This window comes from Neltuma alba, unplaced genomic scaffold (genome assembly GCF_004799145.2).
Source record: "Neltuma alba isolate B1F8T4 unplaced genomic scaffold, ASM479914v2 tig00006987_pilon, whole genome shotgun sequence".
In the NCBI taxonomy this organism is placed as follows: Eukaryota; Viridiplantae; Streptophyta; class Magnoliopsida; order Fabales; family Fabaceae; genus Neltuma; species Neltuma alba.
In genome coordinates, this window is record NW_021634644.1 from 211,910 (window position 1) to 223,600 (window position 11,691).

The window sequence follows — 11,691 nt, forward strand, 5'->3', positions numbered from 1 at the left end:
CCCCAACATTTAATTGTGTCTGACTATGATTAGTCCCTCGCAACGTTGAATATTGAATTTCACCTTCGTTCTGCGATTGCATTAGTCAGACACGTAACGCAATGACAATAATCTCCTGCAATCCTTCACTCAAGACCAGGGTCCAACAACATCTGAACAAATTGTTTGTACCCGATACTCAGAATAGCAGACAACCATTGGAAAATATATCATATTACAAGATTACTGCTCTATCATGTATTCTCACACTGCACAACAAATTAAACGAAGACTTGTGCTTCAATAAATATGTTATATGGAAAGGCACAGGCAATAATCATGGTCCTAGACGGTAGCGAGCATCGGCCATGTAGTGGGCGTCCATGTAGAAAGCGGGATTCTGTTGATGCATGCCTTCCATCACCATAAATTGCATGTCTTCTGATGGCTTCCAGTGCCGCTTCCTTTGATTTATGAACCAGTTATTTATTTGCTTCTGATCCAACCCCGTTGATTCTGCCAGTGCCACTTTCTCTGATTCCTACTCAATTTATTAATTGTTGTTGCAAAGCAAAGTAATTAATGCCTATGCAATCTCATTAAATCAGCCAAGCGTTTCGTTACCGCTAAGTATGTGCTAGCTATAGAGAAATTTATGCGCAACAATATATACATACCGAAGGATAGGGCCATTTGTAGTGTAATTCCCACCAGTTCAGAAGCTTTTGCCTGGCATCTTTAGGCAGCTTTCCTTTCTTCTTTTTCTTTGAAAGTTCTTGCTTCAGGCTACCCAAGTACCCACTGTACTTTCTTAGCAAGTGGTTCTTAAGCTCGCGATCTTCAGCTCGAGGATCAATTCCGGCCATTTCTGCTTCTCCGCCGCTGTTATCTTGATCCTCTTCAGATGAATCCACACCGTCGCCCTTGTCTTCTGCACATTGGATCAACATTTGGCCATTCACAACGTTTTTAATAATTAGTTGAGAGAATAGTAAATAGCGAAAAACAAGACCACATTATAAAGGACATCAAAGGACAAATAAGACCACATTATAGGACCTGTTTGGGAGGTCTTAAAAAATTCCTTATAAACACGTTTTATGTAAATCGAGACAAAACTCTTCTCATATATTTTCCTCGTATTCCGTAAATTACTACTCCTCCGGTCCTAATTATAAGACCCAATTGACTTATTTGAGGAGATTAAGGAAGTAAGTTAAGTTGGTTATTTATAATAAATAAGTGTTGTCATTCCTAAAATATCCTTGCTAATTAAGTATATTGGCTAAAACTATCATTATTAGAAGGATTATCTTGGAAAAAAATGCATAAATATAAGAGATAAAATGGATTGGGTCTTATAATTAGGACCAAATAAAAAGTCAAATTGGGTCTTATAATAAGGACCGGAGGAGTATTAAAAAACTACTTATAAGTTGTTCTGAACAGGTCCTATGCAAACCATATTATAGAGTCGTAGTTACTGACCAAACCTAAGGTTAATGCATAGATCATTCCTTAAGCTCTTCAAAGGGTTACAGCTGCAAATGCCACTCGTGCGCTCTTTTATGTCCACTTTCATTCTTACATATTTATAATATACTCCTCCGGTCTTAAATATAAGACCCATTTTATAGTGTAATTTATATTATAAAACAGGTCTTATATTCAGAACTGAAGGAGTATATCTTATCTACATATATCGTTGATTGAGTGTAATTAAACCGAAGCTGCAAGCGACACTTAGCAGCAACAGTAATAATATATATTGTTGCTGTCTTGATCCGTGCAACAGCATTAACAAGGATGGCTTCACGGTAACATTTGATCCGTATGCTCATGTGTTAAGGAGCCTGGCTACGAGCCAACGACATCAAATACATATACAGAATAAAGAATCTGGAGGGCATAAACAAATACACGGAAATTTATACTGGATCATATCTTTTATTAAACAAATACTGGAGCAGCATTCCATGAGTGCAAGAAAAGTTATTTTTTATTGTCATGTCAAATCATTTTGACATAGTTCAATTCAAGGTCCGATTTTCCAGTCTCCGACAGATTCCACTTATATTCATGTCTAAAAGCTAATTATGCAGTACTCGAAATTAATCACACTATTTTTATTAGTTACTACTACTGTTTCCACCCCATTGCACGTTAGAGTAAGATATTCTGAATTTAATTAATAATCACTATGATTTGTTGGGAGGCCCAAGGCCATGAGAGCGTCGATACTACAATGATGACGGGGGGTGTGTACAGGAATGTCTTCATAAAACCCCCCAACAAATCGTCGAAGAGTACATTCATTATGGTATATAAGCACCGATTAACGTACTATTAAGGTTTGTGATAGCTAGCCAGGAAGCCCTAGAAGAATAACTTTGTCAGAATTCAGAAGTTCGGGAAAGGTAGAGGGGGACAGAGAATAACGGGACGTGTAAATTAGGGTTTTAGCCCGGAAAGAAAATATCTTGTGAATATTTAACTGGACTATTCTCGGAAACTTAAAACCTGGTACATATTTAGCCTGGTTGTTAGGGTTCTGCGCTTCATCAAAATCAGCTTTCTTTCTGGGTCCATTTCCTCCGCATTGAATGCGTAAAAATTGGTCAAAGTTTCGGGTTGTTAATGTCAAAGTTCATTGCTAAAAATATACGGATACGAGTATAAACCATATTCAGACCATCGTTTAGTACAGCATTTGTTTGGTTTGAATGATAGGAAATTATTAATAATTGATTCAGGGACCAAAAAATATTGAGGAAGTAAAACAAGTGGAAAGATAAGAATACCAGGGAAGATGCGCACAGGTCCATTAGAAAGTATATTGAGCTGAGCTTCGATGTTGCGTATGAAATCCATTGCCTCTTGAATTGGCCTTGTTAATTCCTCCCCGTACTTCACGAGCATGTCATAATAAGCTTCCTGTCATCATCGCACCGACACAGCCTTGTCTATCAAATTCTATTCTTTTAATACTTAATTACCAAGCAAACCAAAAGAATCCTTGGAAAGGAAAGAAAACACCCACCATAAATCGGTCAAGTTCTGGGTCCTTGCAAGTTTCCCTGGATCTGACCGAAGATCGCTGTCGTGCCTCGAACTCTTGCCTTGCCGCAGTCAGACGTGCCACCACTTCCGGCGGAGCTCCTACCTACGGTCGCGTCATTAACTATCTATCTACGGACATAAGCCCATGAAGGGGGGCGTAAAAAAAAAAAAAAGCTCAGAAAGTAACTATTCTGACCTTGTGGCAGTTCATGTAAGCTTCCAGAAGGTTAGAATAGTGAGGATGAGCAATGATTTTAGCTTTGAGAGATTCAACTTCGTCAGAAGTTTGGCTGCCTCCATGAGTCTGGAGGCTTTGTCTGATCAAAGGATGGTGGAAAATCTGAGAGTGATTGGAGGTGTTGGCTTCGGTTTTCACAGATTGATGACACTCAGATCCACCTGACTGGAGATGAAAGGTAGTTCTGGGCGACTGATGATGGCTTCCCGCACTTGAGCCTCCAACTGTAGCGAAGGAGTACGAGAAATTAGGCCTTGAACCTGTGCTTTCGCTCACCTGGTTACTATATCCCTCCATTAAATTATATGTCCGACTCTAGCTATAAGCTCACTCGGATAAATACAAGAGCTTGAACTGCTCCAAGAAATTAGGGGAAAACGAAGGCCAGCACAAAAACCCTACTTCATAACCATTTGTCACGAAGTATAGATCAGCAAAAGGTCGACACTCGAAGTTTATAAAACCCTAAAATCCAAAGACTGCTAATTTAAGTGGGAATGACGTGCCATGGATGATAGATACCAGACCGAAACACAAGGTTTTGGGGAAAAAAATGATAATAAGTATCGAGTTGAAGAGATGATTTAATTCGGTGATTGCACCCACAGATATAAATGGCGGGTTTGCTCGGAGGTGAGGAATACGAGAGGAGAGGGGCAAAAGACCGAAGGCTGCGAAGCGGAGGTTAATGGCAAAACCTCCGTGCTGAGCAGGAGGGGTTCGTTGACAAGACTTTCTCACGCTTTAGAGGAGAAAAATGTTTGATTAAAATTACGAAGGCTATCAAAAAAAAAATGAAAGGTGGTTAATTTGTATGGAAGGTAGGCTCAACCTGCCCCTTGTTCATTGGTCTTTCTTTAATTTTGTGTCCCCTACCTCTTTATCTAAATATTTTTTAAATGTTATTTTAAAATTCTTTTTATTTCAAAATATCAGTAGGTAGTCTTTATTTGTCCAACTTCAGTTTATTGTTTAATTATAACTGTTACTCTGTGTAAAGCTTGAGACTCTAATAAGACTTGGCTTGTTAATAATATGTTGATTTAATACTTTATTTAACTTCTGTTTTGGTCAAAAGGAAAAAAAAAAAACCTCTTATTTTTACGCGCCGGAAGGTAACAAAAAGAAAAAAGTTGTGTTAAACTCAAATCTTGTCATTTTACTCTGCATACTGTTTTTGGCGTTTCATGGTTACTTATTAAATTCAATGATATGCTGAATGCCAAATCACAAATAGTAGCTTTATCCTTTCTTCAAAGAAAAAAAACAGTTATCTTTTTAAAAAGCATGTTATGAACATCGGTGGCAAGAACTTGTAAAATAATAATTATAAAGGTTAATATTATCTGTTCCTCAAATTTAACTTTAGTTTAATTTTGTTCTTTAAAATTTAATTTTATTTTGGTTTTGGCTTTTGAAATGTAACTTTGTTTTGGTTTGTCTAGGGATTTTTCGTTTTCAGAAAAAAAAAAGAAGTTTCAAGAACTAAAATTATTGGTTTCAAATTTCAGAGATTAAAATTAAAATTAGATCAAATTTTAAGAACTAAAGATTATATTGAGTCTAATTATTATTGATATCAACATAATATAAAATCAATAACAACTTGTTTACAAAAGTGCCGTTGTTTTTGTTTAATATTAATCTTTTCATTGAATGTCTTGTGATATTTTATTTCCTCGATTTTTCACATGCCAATGCGTTTTTTTTTTTCATGAGAAATATAAGGAGTCCCTCTAATTTTAAAAGAATAAACACAATCACGGAGTTTTAAGTCATACTAGCTATATGGGCTCTGTTAATTAGAACAGATGTATAACAATATATGGTAATAGAATTTCATTCGTCTCGATAAAAAAAAAAAAAGCAATGATTTTATATACAGTCTACCAGATTTGAAATTGAACATGCACCGTTTTGAGGTTGATGCAGCATGTTATGTTTATGAGAGATGAATAATATAATATTATTTTTTATCTTAATTATAACATTTTGTTTATAATTTATAAATAAAATCTCAAAATTAAAATCGGAAATATTAATTTAAGGGAAACTGTGGGCAAGAACAAAATTTGAGAATGACGCACATATATAGAATGATTTTTGTTTTGTAGGAAAGAGGGGGAAAACGTCGACAGGGATACAGACGGTGGCCACTTTAGTGCAGAGTTAAAAACACCTTGTTCAAGAAAATAAGCCCCCGCGAGAGCCGCGCTGTTAGCTCCTGCCACTGCCCCTTTCCTCTCTTGCTTTTCTTTTTCCCTCTTTGCTTTTCCTTTTCTCAGCCGATTCCCTTCCACTCGCCTCTTTCTCACTTCTTCGCACGCTCCTCCCATTCATCCCTATAAAATTGACGAATTCTATCGGCTGATTTTTTAAAAAATATTTCGTGGAAATACAAATTCCACCTCATGATAACGTGTTCTTGCTAATTTCTTTGTGCCTTTTTATAGAAAAAGAAACTTCTCTCATAATGGTTTGAAACAAATTATCTTTATTTCAAAGATTTAAACTAATTTTTTTACTTTTATCTCAATAGATACATGCAGCTTGTTATGTTAAATTTTTACTCATGATCTCTTATGCACTCTCTTTGTGAATAAAAATATGATTAGAGCAAATATGTATATATCTTACATATTTATTATTTTCAATTAATATTTTAAACTGATTTCTTAATAAAGGACGGGAAGAGCAGTGAAGTCCTCAGTCTCTTTCGAATTCTCTACATTGTTTTTTCACGCACAGGAATTTCCATCATGGATTACAATAGTACCTTGATTCATAATATTAGACTCAATTGACTAATTTAAAAAGATTAAAAAATTAATTAAGTTAATTATTTATAATAAATATATATTATCTTTTTTAAAATACCCACACGTGTATTAACTAAAATTACTACTTGATAGAATATTTGACAAATACAGTTACTATAAAGATTACTTTAAAAATAAATAAATATAAAAGATAAAATAAGTTAAAACTTTATATTTGAAATTAAATTAAAAATCAAATTAGTTCTTATATTAAAAATAGAAGGTAACTAGTGCAATTTGCAGTAAATTCAAGTTGTATTTTCAACTTAAGTGCCAGCCTGGTTTTTTTTTTTGGCCAACAGTCTTGCTGCCTTGAACATACGACTCCCCCTATCTGAAGGCACTCTCCCCCTACCCCCACCCCCAAATTGGTCGGCTTTTACATTTAGGATGGGAACAATGAGAAGAAATAATTAACTTAACCTTAGGATGGGTTGTTAAGGTTAAAGCGGGGTCATCCCTCCACACCCCAATTCAAAGGAATGAACAGCATTGTAAAGGGCTCCAGGTCGCTTTCCCAATCACATCACCAGCTGAAATCATCATCGCCTCAATTAGCTGTTCCTGTCATTTCATTACTTTGAAATCCCGAAATTCAATTTTTGATGAGAGTTTTGTGTCTATAATTTCAAAGCTTTACTCCAATCATACACTGCTATAATTAATTAATTGGTTTCTAATTGACTTGTTAGACGGCCCAACGTAAATTAAATACCGCATATCCGTTGTTAGCTCTCTCCCGTTCTTCAAAGCCCCATCTTTTCCTAGCCGCGTGGCTGTCGTGCTCCTCATCGTCATTATATTATTGATATGTTAAACAATGGAGCAAAATGACAATGATGTGAAGAATCACCGCCGGCTTGCTTTTCTGAGGCATAAAAGGGATTTCTTATTTCCATCAAGAATCGTTAATAACATCGTTAACCTTAATATAAAAATCTCAAATACACCGGGAGCCATATCATCATTGTCGTCTGTAGGCATGTGTGAAAGCATCACAAATTTTTCTAGGCTCCATATTTTTTCCCCATCTTTCTCCGCATTTGTTAAAAAAAAAAAATCATCTAATGCATTATATATAAAAAAGTGTCTCTTTAATATAAAATATAAAATTTATAGCATTTTTTCATAGCATTTCATGCCATTTTTCAGCTTGAATAATGCATACAATCATTTCCTTATTTTTCTAAAGTGCACAAGAGGTCAACCTAATGTGTATTCAATTTAATTTCAAATGGCAGGAAATTTAGTATGCATCTGCCATTTTTGTGCCAGTCAGTACGCAGTACCTCCTCCGGTGTTTATTAACTATCACTCGTCAGAAAAGGAACACATTACCCTTATATTATAATTTATAAATAACTAAATGAAATATTAATGATTTTTTATGAAAAATAAGCAGTTAGATTAGCAGGAGGGGGAGGATGTAACAATAATATAGAACTACTTTGCACAGCATCCAATCAGAGTTCGTGTGGCGAGAATCCGAGGAGACAGTGTTCTCCTTTTGATTCGCAAATTGAGGTAGCGGGGGAATATCACCCACACTTCTAGGTTTTCTTATTACTAATTAATACTCATCCATCGGGGTTTGGATTCACTCCACTTCTTCTCCCATCTTCTTCCCCTCTATTACCTTGTTTTGCCCTTCACAACTATTAGATCAAAACTTCAATAGTTCAAATTTAATATTTTACAATATTTTATAGAAATAAATATAATTATAAAAATAGATAAATAAATTTAAACTATTAAAATCTAATTTGAACAGCTCATATCTACAGACTGTTATTACAGAGCAATTTTTTTTCAAAATTTTTTAATTACAGTTGTTAACTGTTTAGACATGATTTTAACAGTTTAAATTTATTTATTTATTTTTAATAATATTTTTATAAGATGTTAAATTTAGACCATTAAAATTTTGATCATATGGTTGTGAGGGGAAAAAGAGGGTAGTGGAGGGGAAGAGGATGGGAGAAGAAGTGGAGAGAATCCAAGTCCCTCATCCACCTTAAGGTACTTTATTCATAGCTCACTTCTGTAGCTATAATTTAAAGAAACTGTTAAAATTAATAAAAGTAATAAATTTTTAGAAAATATACTTTTTTCCCCTCAACTATGCCCTTGTTTATAAGTGGGTAAGTGTTTGCGAGAAAAAATGCATGGGAAAAGATAATAAAACAGAGGATATTAATTAAGAATAAAATGGATAAAAATGTATTTATTTTTGAGACAAACTAACAAAGAATTTTGTAAAAATAGATAAATCAATTTCAAAAATTGGATTTTATAATAAAAAATAGAGAGAATATACACTTTCTGAAAAAAAAATTCCACAATGATGAGTGAAGGGTACAATAATATATTATAAAAATTTAATAACATGGCTTACAATTCAGGACAAAAAAAAAACTTATCTTTCAACCTAATAAACAGGACCTAGGAGTAGTCACCGATGAAATTGAGAGCTTTGTGCATGCATAAAAGTGGCGCCTTCCTCCTCCTTTAATTTATATTCCTAATCAATTTGGAATTGTAATTATTGCAGGGAAAATAGAAAAGAAAAAAGAAAGGGAAAGAGAAAAAGGGGAAAAAGCAATGCTTGTTTTGTTAGGTAAGACAATATGGCTTCAGTGCTCTGTTACTGAAGAATGAACAAAGGGGAGCATCAAAGCGTTCTAATTAAGCAACTTTAACTAGCGAATTGAAGGGTTCGTATTGATATAGGAAGGGAAGGAGGGTGAATTGCAAAAGTTGAAAGTGACAGCAACAGTAACAGTAACGAGCAATATTGATTGGGTTATTTGGAAGAAATTATTGAAAACTACCACTGATATTCTCTATTTGACAAGAATCATAACAGATATCGTGAAGCTAAGAACATCAAAAATTTTATTTTAAACATAACGTAATTGCACAGAATTTATATGTGCCGAAATGTGACTCGTGGCAAGTGCGTTAAGATTGACGTGAAATGTATTTATAAAATATCAGGGGTTAATACTATGTTCAGTTTATAAAATTTTATTTTATTTTGATTTTAGTCTTGAAGTGTCCCTAAAATGTTACTTCATTTTTATTCTAATCTTTAAAATTTGAAATCAATAGTTTTGGTTTTTTGAAATTTGACTTTGTTTTAATTTATCTAAAAAATGTTGTCACAAAAATAATGATCAAAATTAAAATGAAATAAAATTTCATATATTAAATGATAATATTAACTCGATATTATATTATTATAAAAACTTTTTTGTAGCGGAAAAAAAGTTATGACCGAAACAAAAACACTGCCAGGCATGCATCTTTCTGTGATAATTCGTGGATGTCCATCAGTATTAAAAAACAAATCTCTCATATGGCTGCAGGATTAATAATTTGCATGGAAATTGATTGCTTCAGTAGCTGTCTTTTCTCAACTTTTCCAGTCATCTGTTTTGGCTGTAAGCTTTATTCATTGCCAGCGGGTCATCATCTCTTTTGATATGCAATATAATATATAATATAACCCAGCGAGTTTTGACTCATTCTTCCCATCAAGTTTGTTACAGTTCAGAATTGGCCGAATGACTTTATGGGTCGTGAGTAAATTGATGATACATGATGATTTAATTATTGACGCTACGTTCACCGGAAAAACAACGCTACATTTTCTAGCAGATTGCTTAGCTGATGGAGGCAAGCTGGGGGAAAAAAAAACCAATTTATATATTTTTTATTTGACAAGCTTCTTACTTGTAGACAGGGAGCAAACCCTGATAACTGCCAGTGCTGGCTTAATTTATGACCTTTTAAATGGGTTTAGGAACGCTGACAGCAACTTGGGTAAGAAGGAAGTAATATTCGAAAGGTTTAATGATGCTGGATCCGAATTTGACTCGCGGTTAATGTGCTTGCATCGCGACTTCCAATCACTAGATATGAGGGTCCTTTTGCCTGTTACGCTTGATTTTACGCTGCAACGTTTGGATTCCATCGAGTTTACGCTATCCACGCGGACTTCAATTGAGCCACTTCGGTCCCTGATGATTAAACCCTAGAATTGACAGAGTTGATGTCGAAGTTGACGACCAGCGAGTATTCCATAAATGGAGCACTGTAGAAGCAGGGAATAGTATTTGGTTGTCACGGGTCAGTTTAAAAGGGATGGAGGAACAGAAGCATGGGACGGGGAGAGAGAGACCAATACTGAGAATGATAACTACTAGTCTGAGCTGGTGAAGTGAGAGTTTGAATGTATGGATATGATCCATGCCTCAGGTCTTCAAGTAATCAGCCTTCTCTGAATCTTTCCCACGGTCTCTGAGCCCCTGCGGGCTCCACCCTACACATGGACAAGACTGCTCGTGGACCCCATCATCATCTCCCATTAATACATGCCACGTTGCGCACTATTTCATACTACTGGCCCATGGACGCTGTCATGAGCAACCTGGGAATGAAATGATGTTTTCTCTCTCCTACCAGTATGCAGAAACATGCTGGGAAATACAAAACTCTGTCCGCCCAATCTAGCAAGGCGCAGTTAAATTCAGAGAGGCCTATAAATGGATGACCGTATTCTTTCTTCGTTCAGAATGGGACTTTACTCACTCGAATTCACAGATGATTTTTTTTTTTTTTTTAACAAAAAGACCAGTGAATTGGGTTAGAGTATGTTTCCAACATCATAGAGCATTTACAGAAGTATTTTCAAATCACTTACCAACAAGATCTTCGTATTAACAGCATGATTCAAACTGATCTTATGAGTTATAAACTGATTTTTTATCAACTTAACCAACTCTTATTGATACAAATTATTTGTATACATAGCAAGCTTTCGGATTGGGAATGGGAATGGGAATGGCTATTGTTTAATTTGGGCCCAAGCATCACATAGGATTCTGCCCAAGCGTAAGATCCATAGATAACAAGAGTGGCCACTGCAACAACCGGCCTCAAAATAGCATTTGACCCGGCCCAGTAAACTCCGTGATCCAACCACGCATCATATAACCGATTTTGACTAGTGGACTTCTCTGACCTCTCCCACTCCATTTTCACTCCTTTACTTGTTCATCCATTCTTTTTTTTTCCCCCTTCCCCTACCGAAACTCTACCATTCATTCTCGTAATAATACATATACTCGTACACATCCCATCATCTATTCTCTGTTTTTTTTTCTTCCCTTCTTTAAAAAAAAATCAATGACAAAATTGGGGAAACTTGATTTTTACACCGGGAACCACGTACGCGTATCGTTGGATGTTGTATTTTGATTAATTTGAGATTCGCTGATGTTTAGAAATTAGAATTGTGTTTAAAAACTAGGAGGACTTGTTCAACCAATTAGTTTGCTTCCGCTTGTAATATTAAAGGAAAAGACGAAGACTTGGTCAGAATGGAGTGCAAGTAAAGATTTAAGTTCAAAGGCCATACTTTTTTTTTTTTTTTGGGGTCAAAGTTCAAAGGCCATACTACAATAATGACGAGAACATCAATAACAATCTGCACAATGCCCATGCACACTACAGATCCCCGGGTGCGAGGGTGACGTGACGATAGTCCGTTACACGTGGCTCATATCGGAGCCCTAGATATTTTAACTCACG

General features: G+C 35.3%; 1 protein-coding gene across 1 annotated transcript; it reads right to left on the reverse strand.

The window, feature by feature from the left end:
• Positions 1 to 33: 33 nt before the first annotated feature.
• On the reverse strand, positions 34 to 3,663 carry LOC114751585 (homeobox protein knotted-1-like 2). The gene is made up of 5 exons (XM_028940246.1): positions 3,236 to 3,663; positions 3,020 to 3,142; positions 2,781 to 2,913; positions 657 to 910; positions 34 to 520 (listed from the first exon to the last, which is right to left on the reverse strand). Exons 1-5 carry the CDS (start codon positions 3,572 to 3,574, stop codon positions 317 to 319), a joined length of 1,053 nt encoding a protein of 350 aa, XP_028796079.1. The 5' UTR covers positions 3,575 to 3,663; the 3' UTR covers positions 34 to 316.
• Positions 3,664 to 11,691: the final 8,028 nt, after the last annotated feature.